The sequence below is a fragment of the Lonchura striata genome, chromosome 16 (genome assembly GCF_046129695.1).
Source record: "Lonchura striata isolate bLonStr1 chromosome 16, bLonStr1.mat, whole genome shotgun sequence".
NCBI lineage: Eukaryota > Metazoa > Chordata > Aves > Passeriformes > Estrildidae > Lonchura > Lonchura striata.
The window spans coordinates 14,664,984-14,683,698 of NC_134618.1; the positions used below are offsets into that span (position 1 = coordinate 14,664,984).

At 55.7% G+C, this 18,715-nt stretch overlaps 1 protein-coding gene across 1 annotated transcript; it reads right to left on the reverse strand.

Moving 5' to 3' along the window:
* Positions 1-5,116: 5,116 nt before the first annotated feature.
* Positions 5,117-9,926, reverse strand: ACTB (actin beta). The gene is made up of 6 exons (XM_021549554.3): positions 9,840-9,926; positions 8,228-8,356; positions 7,695-7,934; positions 6,736-7,174; positions 6,221-6,402; positions 5,117-5,854 (listed from the first exon to the last, which is right to left on the reverse strand). Exons 2-6 carry the CDS (start codon positions 8,348-8,350, stop codon positions 5,711-5,713), a joined length of 1,128 nt encoding a protein of 375 aa, XP_021405229.1. The 5' UTR covers positions 8,351-8,356; positions 9,840-9,926; the 3' UTR covers positions 5,117-5,710.
* Positions 9,927-18,715: the final 8,789 nt, after the last annotated feature.

Genomic DNA, 18,715 nt, shown 5'->3' on the forward strand with positions numbered 1-18,715 from the left:
CATCCCGACCCTCCTCTGGCACAGTTTAACACCATTTCCTCTCATCCTGCCCACTGCTCCCTGGGAGCAGAGCCCGACCCCCATCTCGCTGGAGCCTCCTGTCAGGGAGTTGTGCAGGGCAAGAAAGTGCCCCTGAGCCTCCTTTTCTCCAGGCTGAGCCCCCGCCAGCTTCCTCGGCTGATCCTGGCGCTCAAGACCCTTCCTCGGCTGATCCTGGCACTCAAGACCCCTCCTCAGCCACTCCTGGTGCTCAAGACCCTTCCTCAGCCACTCCTGGTGCTCAAGACCCTTCCTCAGCCCCATTCCCTTCTCCAGACACACTGCAATGCCGCAATGGCCTTGTGGGATTGAGGCACCTGGAACTGGACAGAGCCCTCAGGGTGTGACCTCTCCAGTTGCGAGTACAGGGGCAGAATCACTGCTGTGGGACATGCTATGGGATAGTAGAATGGTTTGGGTTGGAACTTAAAAGCTCATCTTGTTCCACCACCTGCCATGGACAGGGACACCTTCCACTATCCCAGGTTGCTCCAAGCCCTGTCCAACCTGGCCTTGATCACTTCCAGGCATGGGGCAGCCACAGCTTCTCTGGGCACTCTATGCCAGGGCCTCCCCACCCTCACAGGGAAGAATTTCTTCCCAATATCCCATCTAACCCTTCGCTGATGTGCAGAGGGCCATGCAGAATCAATCACCCAGGGCTGCTATGACTGCTGCTGTGATTGCTGCTGTGACCACAGCCATCACACAGGCCTGTCCAAGGAGGGCAGCTGGCTCCAGCAGTGTAGCTCCACATAGCTCCTATCCCAAATCTCAAGTACAGACAGGACCAGAGCGCTGGAATTTCCAGTTACGTGTATGCTTCAGGAATTTTGTTCATAGAAAATGTGTTTTAAAGATGACCCATAAAGGAAGATGAATAAGTTGCTATTTTCTTCCTGCTTGATTGTTGCCATTTAAGGCCGCGAATTACATTAAGGGTAAATTGGGGGTTTCACTTAGAAATAGCAAGTGCCTCAAGTCTTGATTATGTATTTTGCTTCTAGGCTTGTGAGAGAGCTCTGGAGTCAAAGAGGAAAACCATTTTTAGCTCTTAGATGAGAGACAGCCTCTGCAGAGGATCTGTACCTGCTTTGTTTGTCATGTGTTTCACTTAAATAAAAAGGTAATCAGAAATTAAATCCGGAGGCCTTTCAGTCAAGACTGACTTGTTTGACATCTGGGAAAAATACCAACCTACCATATTTCCAGTCACCAGGGAAAGCAGAGACCAGGGTGGAGGAGACCTGCATTTCCATTGCAAATGATAAAGAAAACCATCAGTGAGTCCCAAAGGCAGACTGAAGGCCCTGCCCAGAGAGGCAGGGTGGCTGGAGCAGCTGGCATTTAGAATAGCCATGGGTTCCCTCCAGCCCGGGGGCATACAGCGACCACAGAGCAGCTGACAACCCCAAATAAGGACTGGGAACAGAGGGTGGTGTAAGTGGCTCCTGAGGAGAAACGAGAATTTTTAAGAGGAGCTGCATTTGGACTTGTGACCCACCAAATAAACGAGCAGTGTGTTGGTGCAGATCAGACACAGAGGTTGAGCATGAGGCAGAAGTGGGCAGTAAAGTAGGAAGGAATTGTACATCTACATCAAACTCTGGCATTTCTCTTCATGGCCCTGGGAGGTGGCCAGACAGTGATAGAGAAAACCCTCCTTGCTGTGCCTCAGGAATACTCTTCATGTGGGTAGACTTTGGTCATCCTACAATCAATATACATTTTCCTAGCCCAAACAAGGCAAGGCACATATCATGCTGTCCCAGTCCAGAAAGGCAAACAAATTAATACCACTATCAAGGTATTTTAAAACAAAATATCTTAACGTTCAAGGCCAGTCTGTCCTGGGGATTTGATGTTTTTTCCTCTGGAAAGTCTTGCCTCAGTTGTCTCCTCTGATTCTTCTTAAGACTGATACAGCCTGAACATCTTTTTGTCAGCTTGACTAAAGCCCAGCCATGCTGTAGCGGCCACAGCACTCGGTATGCTTGGGTGGATTGCTAGCTCCACTGCTGGAAGTGATTCTCAATCCCTGATAGGTTTTAATACTGTAAGGCCTGCTAAAGTGGATTACAGATGGGTATAATGCAAGTCAGGGCAGGCTCCAGGTCAGCAGTCCAGCAAAGAATGACTTCAGAGACCAAGACCGCTCTTCCTCTGAGCACAGGCAATACCACAGACCCATCTCCGAATGGGTACCTTGGAATGGCCATTTTCTAAAGCTGATGATTTGCATCCTCCAAGGAGACTTCTGCTAGGAGGCCAGTTGAGTTTGAATGCTCTGAGATTCCCTGGGATTTTTCCACACAGCCAGCTGGCACCTCTCCTGGAGGAGCACATGCTCACTAACGAGAGCACAGGACCCTCCCCATCCAGGGACCGTTTCTGGTCAACTGTCCCTGACACAGCTGAGAGACAATGAGGCCCTTCAGGGCTAAATCCCGAGAGCTGCAAGCATCTCCTTTGCCAAGGACATCACTAATTCCCGGCGGTGGCTTGATTCCATAAGCAGCTCAGTGAGGTGACTTTCCAGGTCATCGGCTAATTGCAGGTGAGGTGCCAGTGACTGTCTCCAGCAGGAGGGAAATTTGGGAACTCTGAGGGAAGAAAGAGTGTAAAATATGTTTGCTCAGCTCTCTTGAGCTGAGCCATGTCTCCTGGGGCAGCTACAGGGAGGTAGGAAAGGGCTGGGTGCCTTGGAAGGATCTAGAGGCAATCCTGCTGTCTCTGCAGCCTGAGGAATCCTGGAACATCACCATGGCTGAGCCAGACAGGGGGACACACTCAGCCTGGCCCATGGGTGGACATGTTAAAGCTTCTGCTCTCCCCACAACCCCTGGCTATTTTTGTGCTGGAGGAGATAGATCACTGATTATTCCCTACACAACTTCTCCTTTGAGTCTAGCAAAGCCAGGACATGGCTCCTCTACTGCCCTCCCTGACAGGCCTCTCAGCATTTCCCCACCTCTGTGAAAAAATGAGGGGTGAATTGAGCCCTCTGAAACTCCATGGCAGAGAAATTGTGCTTTAAAAAATCCCCTCTCTTCCAGCACTTGACATTCTTGAGAATAAACCACTCTGGGCTCCCCTGTGTTCACTGGAGTTGGGAGCAGTGAGTAATGCTTGCAGTTGTCCCTGCCCAGCACCACATTCTTTTCTCCAGCATGTAACGTCCCAGAGGAGGGATAAATGGAGCCTTGCTGGAGCAGCCTGCAGTGTGGCTGTGCACACCATGGCCTCACGCTGGACAGGCATCAGGAAGGGCTGTGGAAGGCTCAGCCTCATTTTACAGAGGGGCTGGTTACCCAAAACAGCAAGTGAAATGGGAAGAAAGGAGAAAAAGCCCTGCCGAGTGTTAACAGCATACCTCCGTTGGCTGTGGAGCATGAAAATCATCCCGACTGCCCTGTGTCCAGCAGCTCTGCATCAGTCTCTCTGTGCCCACACCTCTGCTCACCTGAGCTGCTCTCAGCCCCAGGCATTTTGCTGCTTACTAGTTTCTCACCACCACCAGTTTCTTCTGTTCTTTGTGTCTCAGTACATTTTCCCACAGCGATCAGTGACCATTTCAGAAGAGGCTGAAGAAAAACACCCCATTTCCCTATTGCTGTCATCTCTTCTTGCTGCTGGCCTTTTTCCTACCCCACTCCCACCAGCTCCTTCCCCAGGAGCTGCCATTGCCTCTTCCTCACCCCATTTCCCCAAGACCTCAGGTTATAAGCCCAGTTTGGGCCTTGCTCCAACCTGTTTCACCTCCTCTCTTGCAAACTAGTGCTTCCAGTACTCACCTCAACCTAGTGTCTGCACCACCAGCCCTGCCAGGCTCCCACTGCACCCAGGAGGGAGCCTGGGGAGATGAAGGGCAGAAACCAGCAGGTCCACCCTGAATACAGTACAATGCCAGAGCAGCAGCAGGCCCAGCAGAGGATTAAAGAGGAACCAGAGCCTGTTCCCCACCTTTCATCTGCTTGGAGCATGACACAATCACAGACATTAGCTCTTCAAAGGCAGGCGAGGGTGGCAGAGCCTTAGGAAGCTTCACTCCAGAATACACTCCCAGGTCTGGTCTCTGAGCTGGCAAGTGTTACCTGGCTCAGCTTTTCCTGCTCCCTGACCCAGTAGCCTCTTCTGTCTCCTTTCCAGATGTGACTCCAGCTCTGGGGACTTGTGGCCATCACTGTACCCAGCAGGGTCCCAGCTTTGTGAGGGGCACTCCTGCTCTTTTCAACAAAACTAGCAAGAGTTGACTAAACAAGGCTGAAGCTTCACAGAGGGTTTGGAAGCTCAAAAGAGAGGTAGAGTCAGCAAGCCCAAAACCTCCCTGGGGAAGGCTGGGCCGGAGGCAGGTACCAGCACTGGAGCTGTGTCACTCACCCTGCCAAAGCTTCCTCCTTCCTCCCTGCACCTTTTTCCCAGCCCCACCCATGTAACACTCCAGCAAGCCTTGCTCTCTGAAGTCAGTTTTTTCCACTTCACAGGACTTTCTCTTGCTTTCACCTGAAAGCTGCTCCACCCAGCCAGCACACTGCCAGGGTATGAGTCTCCCTACCTGAACCTGCAAAATGGGAGGACAGGCAAGCTCTGGTACCTGGAGCAGGGAGAAGCAGGGACACTGCCCCATGTAGAGCTGCAGACTAGGACTAGTCAAAGGAACCTTGGTGGAAAGAAAGCAGCTGCTTTGGCTTTGTTATGGATCACACCCCACTTGCTTCCATCAGTCCAGCACAAGACAAACACTGAGAAGGGAAACACACACAGAGGAACATTTGGGAAGATGCAGGTGAATTCCCCATTAAGGCCAGCTCCTCCAGCAGCTCCCTGTTGCACACAATGGCAGTATCCAGAGAACTCCAGCCCACAGCAACCTTGGAGACTCACAGGTTTGGCAGGCTCAGTTCTACCCTTCCCCATATCACCCAGAGCCATCTGCCTTGTGCCCCAAAGCACCAGCATCCCCTGGGCCTGATAGCAGAGCTGTGCAGCCTGGCAGAGTGAGATCCAAGCAGGGAATAACTGTCAAAAAATAGCATGAGAATAAAGAAAATGAACAAACCAACACCAGTCAAGCCTCTATGGTGTGCACTTTTATTTCAACTGGTCTTAAGTCAGTGTACAGGTAGCCCCTCCCTCCCCCACATACTGGCACCACTTCTAGACCCGGTGGGGGACTGTAAAGCCTTCATTCACATCTATCACTGGGGAACACAGGCTGTTTGCTTGACAAATCGAAGAGAAAAAGGATCAAGTGTGTTTTGTTTTTAAGGCGGAAAGATACAAAAAGACACTTGTCGGGTTACATAATTTACAGACAAGCAATTATAACCTAACACCAGCTGTAGCTGGTGGACTCCCTCCGAGCTGGGCTTTGCCTTCACAGAGGCGAGTAACTTCCTGTAACAATGCATTATAATATTTGGAATGACTATTAAAAAAACCAAAAAAATGTACAATCAAAGTCCTCAGATGCATTGTAGAACTTTGGGGGCGTTCGCTCCGACATGTTTCATTTTAAGAATGCTGCTGACACCTTCACCATTCCAGTTTTTTAATCCTGAGTCAAGCGCCAAAAAAAAAACAAATAAAGCCATGCCAATCTCGTCTTGTTTTATGCGCATTTATGGGTTTCGTTTCATCACAAGGGTGTGGGTGTTGGAAACAGTCCGGTTTAGAAGCATTTGCGGTGGACAATGGAGGGTCCGGATTCATCGTACTCCTGCTTGCTGATCCACATCTGCTGGAAGGTGGACAGGGAGGCCAGGATGGAGCCCCCGATCCAGACAGAGTATTTGCGCTCAGGTGGGGCAATGATCTGCAAGGAAGAGGAGGAACCAGTCAGACACAGCATCCTGCTACACCACAGCCCACACACGGCCCTGCAAGATGGAGCTGCCTAATTCCCTTATCTAACCTTGGCCAAGATACCGTGAAGTCCAAACAGGATCAAGACACAACCTCACACACCCACCTCCCCCTCCTTTGCAGTCAGTCTTTACTCTAATCCCATTATTCATGCAGTTGGGTGGATGCCATCCTGTCCAGCCCAAGGCCATTAAGGCTGCTCCAGACAAACATGGTTCCTATCTTCTGCAGCAAGACTCCAGCATAGCACCCTCCACACATGCTGCATATTTCAGCCAAACAGGGGTGCCGAGATGTTCCCCCAACTCCATCCTACCTTGATTTTCATTGTGCTGGGTGCCAGGGCTGTGATCTCCTTCTGCATCCTGTCAGCAATGCCAGGGTACATTGTGGTACCACCAGACAGCACTGTGTTGGCATACAGGTCCTTACGGATGTCCACATCACACTTCATGATGGAGTTAAAGGTAGTTTCATGGATACCACAAGACTCCATACCTGTGAAGCAGCAGAAGTTTCAAGTCAACAAGGGCACAGACTAAGTCAAAAACACCTAAGAGGATACTACAGGCAACCAAGAGACCAGCAGGTCTTTCAGCAGGAAGGCACTACAGACCCATGGCTGAGACAGATTCAGTCTTTGGCTCTACTGACCCAAGCCCCTCCAACAGCTTTAAGCTGGGTAAGAAGCGAGGCTGACTGGTGGGCAGCACAAACCTTGCTACAGACCAGCAGTAAAATATGGTACATCACTGCCACAGTCTCCAGATCATCCTTCACAGAAGGAACATTAAGGGGGCAAATGGAGTATCCTAAGAAAGCTGGACTTACCCAGAAAAGATGGCTGGAACAGGGCCTCGGGGCACCTGAACCTCTCATTGCCAATGGTGATGACCTGGCCATCAGGGAGTTCGTAGCTCTTCTCCAGAGAGGAGCTAGAGGCAGCTGTGGCCATCTCCTGCTCGAAATCCAGGGCGACATAGCACAGCTTCTCCTTGATGTCACGCACGATTTCCCTCTCGGCTGTGGTGGTGAAGCTGTAGCCTCTCTCTGTCAGGATCTTCATGAGGTAGTCCGTCAGGTCACGGCCAGCCAGATCCAGACGGAGGATGGCATGGGGGAGGGCATAGCCTTCGTAGATGGGCACAGTGTGGGTAACACCATCACCAGAGTCCATCACGATACCAGTGGTACGACCAGAGGCATACAGGGACAGCACAGCCTGGATGGCTACATACATGGCTGGGGTGTTGAAGGTCTCAAACATGATCTAGGGAGAGAAAAGCATGAGTTGAGTCAACAGCAGAATTTAGGGTTCTTGCTACACACCTATACCAAGTCCATGCAAATGGTGTCACTTTTCCCCTCTAGATAAGAAGCATCTCTACACTTCCCTTCAAAGTCCATGCTTATCTCACCTGGTCTCCACCCACACCTGTCTGAGCAGGGACACCACTGCCACAGACCCATCCACATATCACAGCAAGGAAGAGAACAAATGCCAAGTAAACTACAGTAGAGTCACTCAAGGGCTGTAAATGGATTAGTGTGCATAGTCAGAAACAGCGGTTAGACAAGTTGCTAGTTCAGTCTCAGAGAAAGCCAGCTTAGAAGAGCAAACAAAACCTGTCAAGGTCCAGCAAAGAGGAGACTCAGGTCAGGAAAGGAAAACCCTGTAAAGATGGCAAAAGGGAGAATAGTGGTGAAGGAGGAGAGAGAACAACATGGAAGAGGAGAGGCGGCCTACAGCAATTAGCTGCTGTAGCTCCAAGCTGCAGAGTTCTACATACCTGTGTCATCTTCTCTCTGTTGGCTTTGGGGTTCAGGGGAGCCTCTGTGAGCAGCACAGGGTGCTCCTCAGGGGCTACTCTCAGCTCATTGTAGAAAGTGTGATGCCAGATCTTCTCCATGTCATCCCAGTTGGTGACAATACCGTGTTCAATGGGGTACTTCAGGGTCAGGATACCTCTTTTGCTCTGGGCTTCATCACCAACATAGCTGTCTTTCTGACCCATACCGACCATCACACCCTGCAGAACAAACACCATGTGATAAGTATAACTGAAGAGTGGATAACGCCCTTTACCCAAAGCTAAGTTGCTAATTATTGTTCCTTTGCTGTCACCCCTCCATCAGGAGAGGCATCCATCAGCTGCTCCAACACACACTGCACAAAGGCTCTGCAGGAGGCTGGATTCCCCACCAGCTGTGCTGCAGTGCACAGGCCTCCCAGTGTACAAAGCCAAATAAAAAAGCTTCTTGCCTCTAGGGGACCCACTTCCACCTAAAATTCCTCTCTTTTGTTAGACAACCAGCCACATACCTGATGTCTGGGGCGACCCACGATGGATGGGAAGACAGCACGGGGGGCATCGTCCCCGGCGAAACCGGCCTTGCACATACCGGAACCATTGTCAACAACGAGCGCGGCAATATCGTCATCCATGGCTGGCTGCGGGAGCAGAGGAGAGAAGGAGACATGAGCATCCCCAGTCAGACGCCGAGCCCCGTCCCGCGGCAGGCGGGAAGGGAAGGCGATGGCGGGAAGCGAGGGCGATGCCGCCAAGGCCTTCCCCACCCATTTCCTTCCTGCCGGCGCCGCTCCGCTTCGCCCGGCGCCCGCTAGAGGGGGCGACGCCTCCCAGATTTCGGCAGTGCGCGGATTTGGGACAAAGGAAGTCCCTGCGCCCTCTCGCATTATTACCATAAAAGGCAATGGATGGAGCGCGCCGCGCCTCGCCCGCCACCGGCTGTCGGGGGGACGGCGGCGGCCACTCCCCGGAGCGGGCGGGCGTGGCCGCCACACCCCAGCGCCCCGCCGTGTGCCGCCCGGCGGGGCTCGGTGCCTCCGCACAGCCCCGCCGGGCACGCCCGGTGCCCCACCTTGCGCCGGCTGGCGGGGCTCAACACCTCCGCACAGCCCCGCCGGTCACGCCCGGCGCTCTGCTCCGAGCCCCGCCATGTGCCAGTCAGCGGGGCTGGATGCGCCCACCCAGCCTAGGGGGCTACGCCCGGTGCCAGCCGTGTGCCAGGCACAGACAGCGGTACTCGACCCCCCTGCACAACCCCAAAGCCTCAGCCAGCCTCTACAAGGAACCGCGGCTGGGCAAGCGCTGGCCACCACGCCCAGTTCACTAGCCAAGCGTGACCGGGGCTCTGCCCCACGGACCGGCGGCACCACGGGCGGGATTAGAGGCAGCGTCTTATGCAATTGCCGCCCGCCCAGGCTCAGCCCCGGCGGCTCCGCTCCGGCCGCGCCGCTGTAATCCGGCGGCGGGGGGGCGGCGGCAGCTGCCGCACATGTGCCGCCCCGCACGGGCAGCCTGGGAAGTGTAGTCGGAGCCGGAGCGGGCAGCCCGCCTGCACCTGCGCTCCGGGCACACGGGGGGTCCCCTCTGCGCCCCCAGCCCCGCATTGTTCCGATCCAAAGCCTCGCCCCGTGTAGGGGGTGCCGCCCCCTCCCCGCAAGCCACAGCCAGCACGACTATTCCTATGTGCGAGGCGGGGGGGCCGCGCCCCTCCTCACGGGGGACAACGCCCCCGGGCCCCGACCCCAGCACGGGCGGCTCCGCGGAGCAAACAAAGCCCCGCGCCCCCGTCCGCGCCGCCGCTGCCGGGACAGAGCAACCGAGCCGCCCGCTCCCCCCGTCCGCACCAGCAATCCTCTTACGGGGCGGATTAGCCCCGCGGGTGGCAGCGGCGCGACCCCGGTCCGCAAGCATCACCCCCGAGCCCGGCCTCAAACCGCGAGCTGCGCCTCTGTCCCTTAAAGCGCGGCAGCGCGCCGCGGGGCCGCCACCCCGCCAGCACACAAAGGGCGCGCCGCGTCCCAACAACCCCGGTCACACCGACACCCGTAACACCCCTGCCTCGCTACCGCTCTCGTTAATATTATCACACCGTCCCAGCCCCCGTGGTCGCGGTGCCGCTCTCACCTTTGGGGAGTTGGCGCGGTCGGAGCCGGGGCGGGCGCGAGGCGGCGGCGGGAGCGGGGCGCGCGCGCGGTGAGGGCAGGCAGAGCTCGCGGCGGCTCCCGCCCGCCGCCCGCGCGCGCTTTATATCGGGCCGCCGCCGCCGCCGCCTCGCCATAAAAGGAAACTTTCGGAGTGCGCCGCTCCGATTGGCCACGCCTGGACACGCCCCCCAGGCCTGGCCCCGCCCCGCCGCCCCGACAGGGGGGAAAATATTGGGGTGGGGGGGAGCGAACGGGGCCGCGGTGGGGGTGCGGCCCCGGGGGCGCCGCGCTGCTCGGGCGCCGGGCCCCGTGTCCCTGCCCGCCGCGCTCTGCCTGCCCCCGTACCCCCGTACAGCCCCCCCACCGCGGGCCTCACACAAAGCCCGGCGGGTGCGGGTCCCGGCCCGTTCGCCCCTGGCTCGGTGGGAGCCGGGTGGATGCAGCCCCCGGGGCAGCGCGGTGCGGGGTCCCGGGGGCGCTGCCCGCCCTGCCCGCCGCCCGGCACGTGGAGCGGCCGTCACCTGCACCCCTGGGCCGGGCGGGCACCGGTGACCCCGGCCGGGAGCGGGACGAGCGGGACGCGGGGCCAAGTTCACTGCTGATGTCAGCAAGCGGCGGTGACAGGCTCCTGCCAGCCGCCACCGGGCCCTCGGCCCTTGGACCCGCCCGGGCAACCGGGAGCGCCGCGGCGTCACCGAGCGCTGTGAAAGCCCGTGTGCCTACGGTGGCAGCGGGGCCGGGGGGAAGGGAACGCATCGAGTCAAGCTGGGGACCCTGGTCCTCGCTCTCCATCCTGCCCCGTGCTGGCAGGGGACACCACGGCAGCAGTGGCTTGGTCAGATGTGAGCAATGTTTGTGTCTGTCCTCTGATCCAAACCTTGCTGGAGTAGGAGACGTGGCTGCTCCAGCCCAGGCTGCCTTTCTGCAATTCCCTTCTTGCCCGTGACCATCCAACACTGGTCGGGAATAAAGGGGAGGGCAGCGGCCGCAGAGCAGCAGGCAGCAGCAAGCAGAGGGCTTTGCGTCTCCAGAGTGTTGTGCGAACACGGGCTGATTAATCAAGTTAATTAAGCAGTCCTGTAAGTAAAGTAGCAGCAGCCACTCGCAATCTGTTGCCGGCTGGAAGCACAGAGACTTCAGCGTGGGGACCTTGGATGTGTAATCTCAGCCGTTTGAAAACAGTAGTGACAGGTTAAAAAAAAAATTATTGGTTAAAAAAAGGCTCAAAATGCCTGATCTCCATGGGAAACCCCTTGTGCAGCATCATAGAGACAGGAGTCAGGCCTGCAGTCAAGGTCTTGCAGGCCGCACCAGCAAGCTCTTTGTCATCAGGGAGCTGCAGAGATCACAGTGAGGATGAGGATGGGGCTCCCTCCCCAAACTGCCCGTGTGGGTCTCAATGAAGGGGTCCCAGGCACTATTCACCCCCCCACCCTTCATTTCTCCTGCTGTGGGATGAACAAAGGAGGAGAGCAGCAGGAGCAACCTGCAAAAGCTTGTTGAGATGGAGATTTGCAGTTACTTGGGGGGATGGGAGGCAACAGGACACCAGGCATGGATGGGAATACAAGAGAAACCCTTTTCCTTCGGATGGCATCTCCTTCCCCAGGAGTGCCTTGTCCTGGTGAAGGTGCCCCAAAATTCAGCACCACAGTTGTACCCAGGTGGGTGCTTTGGAGGGGGTGGTACAGAGGGACAGGAGACCTGTGGGATCTTCTGGGCCACCCCAGGGCCATGCCTCCTCCCTCAGGGCAAAGGTGGCCATGGTGATGGATGTGTCCTGCCAGGCGACTTTGGGACCAGGCCGTCCCCACCATGTGGAGATGGCCACAGTGATGGACGTGTCCTGCCAGGCCACTTTGGGATTTTGCCATCCCCTCCTCACTGGAGATGGCCACAGTGAAAAAGGAGAGATATCCCAGGAGAGTCCCCACAGGAAGCCCCCAGTGGAAGGGGACTCAGCCTAGGGTTCCTGCAGGACCATGCTGGAGCAGAGCTGCCTTTGCCCGATCATTCCTTTGTCACCTCGAGGTGGATCGTGCAAGATCTCCCCCTCGCAGCTTCCCTGGCAGAAAAATGGGAGTCATTGCTCTTAATTACCTGCCTCATGGGGAATTAATTAATGTTTGTATTCCACTTTGAAAAGGCTGATTATTAATTAGGAGATTATACGTCAAATAAGGGGAGCCACAAGGCATGGGTAGAGCTGACAGAGGCCCTCACAGCTGGGAAGCGTGGTCCACCACTGTGCTGACAGAGCAGGAAAAAGTCCAACAGTACCACTGGGGTGATGGGTTTGGGAAACATCAGGTCAGGGCCAGGTGGAGAGGCCACCAGGGCTCATGGGTGACTTGGGCAGATGGATGGGGCATGCATGAGACGGGTGGGATGCTGCACTGCTGCATCCCTGTGAGCAGGTTGGGTGGAGCCAGGCTGGGGAGCCACGGTGCGAGACAGCCCATTAGGCAGGGAGGGAGCTGCCAGGCAATTACTCTTGATTATTGGACTGAATCAGAAGGCAATCAATCTGCCAGCATCCGGAGGGCAGCAGCACCGGCCTCGTGTCTCCTGGCGTTAGGGGCAGCGAGGTCTGGCCTTGGTGGCATGGCAGGATGTGGCCTCCAGCACATGGCTGGGTGCCACCACTTCCTCCCAGGCTGAAGACACCTTGACAGCAAAGCCACCAGCTGGTCACCATGCTCACCACTGTGTGATGGGCCAGGCCACCTCCCTGGCCATGGCTGGGGCTCTCTTCTCATCTCTCTTCTGGGATGTTGCAAGAGCTGAGAGGAGAGAAAGGGGAACCAAGCAAAAAGCTTCCCAGCTGTCGTGTTACCTTCGGGCAGACATCACAAGCTCCCAAGTTCCCATGTTTTGCTTCATCTCTCCCTGCTCGTCCTTGGTGCCTGGCTCACACCGACTCTGGACAAAACTATGTGAGGGAGGATCCTCCTGCCCTTCACCAGCTGATATGGCTGGGCTTGAATTGCTGCACTTGTGGGACAGTATGTGAACTCTGCTTTCCCCTCACTGCTCCCAGCCCTTCCCCTAGTGCAGAAGCCCTGTGCCCATGCAGGGATGGCATTTGCCACGCTTTTGGGGACAGGAGGGTCAAAGAGGGGGAAATATTCTGGGAATTTTTGGACTTGGAGTTTTGGCTTGGATTTCTGCACATTCCCTTCAGTGCCAGCTCTTCCATCTCTCTGTCATGTGCTCAGGCCTCCCTTCTCTCCCTCCTGCTGTTTTGACAATGAGAAGAGAGGTAGAAACTTCTGAAACAACCACAGTCTCTTCAAATCACCCTCGCACAAAAATCATGGAGGTTTTTTGAAGCACTGCCTTTCCCTTCCCTTCCCGCTCCCCAAGGGGAAGAAGGAAAGGTGCTGACCACATCCCCTGTTTCACAGGCACAGGGACTATCTCAGCACCTTCCTCTTTCAATTTTCTCCTTGCAGCATCAGCTGAAATGGGAATTTGCAAGAGGTAAAATCTAAGCAGAAACCCCAGGCCCTTCACTCCCTTTGGAGATGTTTGGGGGCCTCACTGCAGCCCCCACCTCTCCCTTTATGGGAACATATTCAGCATTAAACCTGAAGCAAAACAGCCCCTGACATTTTCCTGGCTTGCTGTGTTGCATCCCTGATGCCAGCTCATCCCTGACAAGCTGCAGACTCGACTCTCCCCCTTTAAGCATCATTCTCCACTCTCATACACCCCTCCCCGAGGTTTCTGCTCCTTTGTATTGATCCTTGAGCTCTCTCTGATCTATCAGTCCTTTTCCAGAGGGACAGCCTTTCCCTTCACAGACCTCCACGTGCAAGGGTGCTCTCCCCTGATCTGCTGCCTCTGCATGGATGGGCTAACAGTGCATCGAGCATCCCTCCCGTTCACAAGGAATGAAAATCATTCCATTGTATCATGCTGGAAAACTGTTTCAATACCCCATTTTCCGTTTTCAAGGCACAGACAAACAACCTGTGCCAGGTTTTGCTGAGGCTGTTGGAAAGGGCCCAGCCCTGCCCAGGTAGCCAAGGTGCTGGCAGGGCACACGTGCCTGGCTTACAGCCTGCTGTCCCTGATAAGTGGACTTTGCTGGAGGGGTTGAAGATTTTTCTCCACCTATTTCTGCAGCCTTGTCTCTCTGTGCCCTCATGCCTTCCCCAGCCCTTTCATTGCATATCCCTGAGCTGACCCCTGTACCAGCATTTCCAGATCCTGATGTTGACCCCAGGGTTTCCCAGCTCACACAGGCAGCAGGAGGCCAAGGTGTCATTCCCAGCCTCGTAGGCAGCCAGGTCAGCATCCATCAGGTGGTGCCCAGCCCCATCCTGGTGTCCCACAGCCCTGCCACCCTCTCACCCTCCCTGGCTGCGCTGGCCTGGCCAGAGCAGAGCAAAGCCCTCCCTTCCCCCACTGGTTAAACGTGCTGCCGGGGCTGGTTTGGTTGACCTTGATAGCAACAGCCTGGGAGGCCAGAGTGTGGAATTGTTTTCAGCCCAAGGTCATTCTGCAGCACAGAGCGATTACACCAGCACAGCCAGAGCCTGAGGCCATGCCCAGCCTCAGCCCTACCCTGGGCATCTCTGGAGCCCACTTCTTCCACAGCATCGGGACAGGTGTAAGCTAAATCCTGTGCTGGAGCTTCCCTGCAGAGACAGAGAATGGTGGAGCAGCCCTCCCCTCCAGCCAGGCTTGGCATCAGTTTCAGGGGATATTTCCTCCAGCTAAAAACAGAAGAGGAAGAGAAAAAGCTGATTCTCCCTGGGTTTTTTTTCTGCCTGTCTCAGCTCTCTGGCCCCACTCACACCACCCCCATGCTACTGAACGACCCCTTGGCTCTGATGCACCTCCAAGGGGTCTTTTCCCCAAGGATGCTCCCTGGAGCTCAGTTACCTGTCCTGGCAAAAGCCTCCCACAGGTGTTACATGGCACTATGCCGAGCCATACTGTGCATTTTCAAGTGCTTCTTAATTACTTTGAGAATTGATTTTTCTCGGTCTCTGATGATAAAGGCAGGGGAGCAGCTGGATGGAGTTTTCTGCTCGTACAGTACCTAGGAAATGAAACAGATCCTGGGCTAGCCAAGCATGCCGGGAAATTCGCTTTGATCTTTGCCAGGCTAATGGCACTTTCCATCCAGGGGCTTCGAGCCTTTGACAGAGGTGACCTCTCCTACCTTGGAGAGAGTGGGAATAATGCTGCCTTTGTTTTCTGTGAGCAAAACGGAGGCAGGGAGAGCAGGGACAGCCATTGCCCTCAGCCAGGGTGACTCTCCTGCCCGTGCCAGGTGATGTGAAGCACTTGTGACTCTGCAGATAATTCTGGCTTGGGTTTGGGCCATAAGCCCCCTTTTACTCCAGCAGCAAGACACAGGGGTCTGACCACTGTGCTGGTGCTGCTGTGGGGGCACCCAAAGGTGGGGATCCCCCCACCTCCAGACTTGCAGCAGCTCCCGTTCCTGCAGGCACAGGGATGCTCGGGGAATGAATGGGCGAGGCAGGGTTTGCCCATTCCTAGAAGGAGGGATGCAGAGGAACCCAGGAACTGCTCCGGGCCCCGTCCCAGCCCCATCCCTGCCCGGGCTGGCCCCCGGCTCTGTTTGCACAGCCGGTGCCGTGATGCAAGCAGCTCTCCCCAGGCGGGGAGAGAGTGACAGAGGAGTGGGACCTGCCCTAGTCAATGCCCCATCCACTCCTCCGGGTTGAAATGAACCTTCAGGGGTGATTCAGCACTTACACAGCACTCAGCCTTTTCACAGAGCCACCAGAACTGAAACTCAATGGCCGTCCCTCTCCCCCAACCTTGGAGAGCAGGTGCATGGGAGGAGAGCCAGGTGGTTTTTGTCTGGTGCCAGGCTTGTTTGTGGTCCTCATGGCTGGGGCAGCAGCGGGGTGATGCCACTCACGATGGGCTGGCAGTGGGGAAGGAGGGAGCACAGGCTTTCTGTAGGGTGGTGCTCGTCCCAGCCAGTCCCCCTGGTCCAGTTCACATCAAAATCTGCATCAAACTTGGGAACAAGCCAGCAATTTTGCAAATATATCATCCCTCCGAGTCCACTCACAGGGAGACTGGGCACGGGAGAAAAGCACCACCTCAAAGCCCAGGTGCAGAGGCACCAAGCCCCCCTGCATTTAATTTCCCTCCCAGCCCATTGCCCCCAAAGTTTCCATTCCTCACTCGAGACAGTATTTCCACATGTGCTTTGTTTGGCTCATTTCACACATTCCTGCTGGCCGGTGATAAGATCTCAGGAGAAAGGCAAACCAAAGCCCTGGGTGCCAGGCACTGGCTGTCACTCCCCTGACTCATTAAGGTACCCTGCTCCCTCCTCACCTGCTCTGGTCTGGGAGGTCACATCCATCTTCATCCCACCACAGGTGAGCTGTGGGGTGAGCTCCAGAAAGAGAAACTGTGGCGGGACTCAGGTGGCTGAATGAGTTGTCAGGTTCCCTCCTGCTCCTGAGAAGGACTGCAGAACTCTGCTCTCCCGGGTGCCTGTGCCACCCTGGGATGCCCACTCTGCTGTCCCACATGGGTGATGTGTGCCTGGGTAGGCACTGAGCCTCTCTGGAGCGGCAGAGGTGTTATCAGTTCTGAAATATTTAAAAAATGCACTTGAGTGCCATGAGTACCTCGAGTACCTGCAGGTGGCACTTGCTGGAGCAATGGCACAGCCCTGGGGACTCCCTGGCCCAGGTGTCCTCAGGCAGCCTTTGCTGGTATGAGCAGGGTGGGGTATGAACACACCTCTCCCAGCCTTCAACGGGGTTAAGTCTTCCACATTCCTGCTCTCTTCCCTTCCCATGCCAGAGCCAGAGCAGTGTGGGGTTGCAGAGGTGGCTTCCAGAGCTTCTCCACTGCTGGAGCACAGAGCAGCAGAGCAAGCCAAGTGGGTACAGAGGCCACCAGGGCCCTGGTGGGGCTCAGATGGATGCAAAGAGTGGCCACTGTCTTTACAGTTTCTCAGGCTAAAGAAGAGGGAAGTCAGCATGCAGAGAAAAATAGGGAGTGACTTTCCTATGGGGCTTTGCAGATTCCTTTTGGTTCCCAGATCACTGCCCAAGGCTGCAAGAGGGCTACAAAGCACATCTCATTCTCTGGGAACCCTTGCTCGTGTTTTGCAAGAGCTTGGGGCAGATGGGGATAAGCAAGAGGAAGAAAAAAGCAACCAGCTGTGGTGACAGGAATGAGGAAGCCCAGAGTGTGGGGCAGCTCCAGCCCCAGCACGGCCTGGGCTCGGTCCTGGCAACAGCCTGGCAGGGCAAAGGGTGTCCCAGCTCCACCCTGGCACTGCTCAGCTCAGGTCCCTCACTCAGGGCTGGAGCAGTGGGACCAGAGCCTTCTGTCACCTCTGGGACCAGAAAGGTTTTGTCCTGCCCATCAAGAGTGGGCACATCGCTCCAGAGATGAACCCACACCCCCTCCCTTGGCTCGTCAAGACCAGTGAAAGAAGACAAAGGGATGGCGAGATGGTGAGGGTTCTCCCTCCTCCCCCAGAGGACCCACATCTCTCTGGGCACACATTTTAATTAACAGTGAGTGGCTGAGGGACCGTCCCAGGCAGCTCTCGGCACAGCCCAGCCTGGGGAAATCAGCCTTAAATGGCAAAACCTGGCCCTGTCTGCGGTAACCAGCTGGAGCAAGAGGCAGCAGAAACCGGAAACCAGAGAGCAGCTGAGGCCCTCCTCCCCCCTCCTCCATGGCTTTGTGAACCTAAATTCACCAGGAGTATACCTTAGAAATGATCTCCTCCCTCCTCTGCCCACAAGTGCTGGGGGTGCCCTCCTGTGGGATGGTGCCCTGGACCACCCTGCACCCTGCTCATCCTGCACCCTGCTCCTGAGGCAGGCACAGAGAATAAGAGAATAATACAGAGAAAAGCTCTCTGTATTTCCTTTCCCTTGTGCATCAGCTCAAGGAACAATGAGGGACACGAGCCCCCTCCCCAGCCTCCCATTGTTACTTTTGTGGGTTAACTCCCAGCAGATTCCAGGGCATAAATTGCTTCCAAGAGAACTCTCTGTGCTCAGCCGTGAAAACATTTCCGAGCTCCCCCAGTCTCCATGTGCTGGGGTAGAGGGAACTTGGATGCTCACTCATCAGGGGGATTTTGAGGTGCCTCTCAGGCCCAGCTGCTGTAAAGAAGAGCCTTGGATCTGCTGGTAGCCTGATGTTCTTTTTTGGGCTGTGGGCAAGGAGGGTCTCACGGTGCAGGATGAGCCCACCCGTAGCATGAATTTCTTCCCATAAATCACCAGTCCCACTTAAAGAACCTTGCACTGGTGCCTGGTGTATTTGGGAGCTCCCAATATTTGCTTTGGCTGGGTTGTTGGCCACCCCACTTTTTTGGGATGAATTTATTCCTTTCACTTGGCCCAATCACATCCTGATAGAGAGCAGGCAGTGGGCTGTCAGCAAGCTGCTCCTGGCTACTGCTGGGATGGAGCACAAGGTCCTTCACCCAGGGGCTCCCATGGATTCCCATCTCTGGGATGGGACAGAGCCTGGAAAGCTGAGACTTGCTGCGTTCCCATTTCCCAGCACATTTCTCCAGGAGCACCCTGCCAGCAGCCTCATTAGCTGTGACATCTCATTAAAGCAACCATCCTTGGGGGAATTGGCTCGCACACAGGAGCACTGGGATTTTGGTGTGGCCCTTTTCCTCCCCACCTTCAGACAGGAGAGAGGACGGAGCAGTGGGAGAAGCCCCATCCATTGGGATACACGCAGCAACTGCAAAGGGAAAGTCGGAGGGAGAAGTCTGCACACATCAAAAAGGAATCAGCTCAGCAAAGTCACGATTATTTAAAAACCCCACAGACAGTCACAGCTCCCATTGAGCCTGTGGAGGAGGAG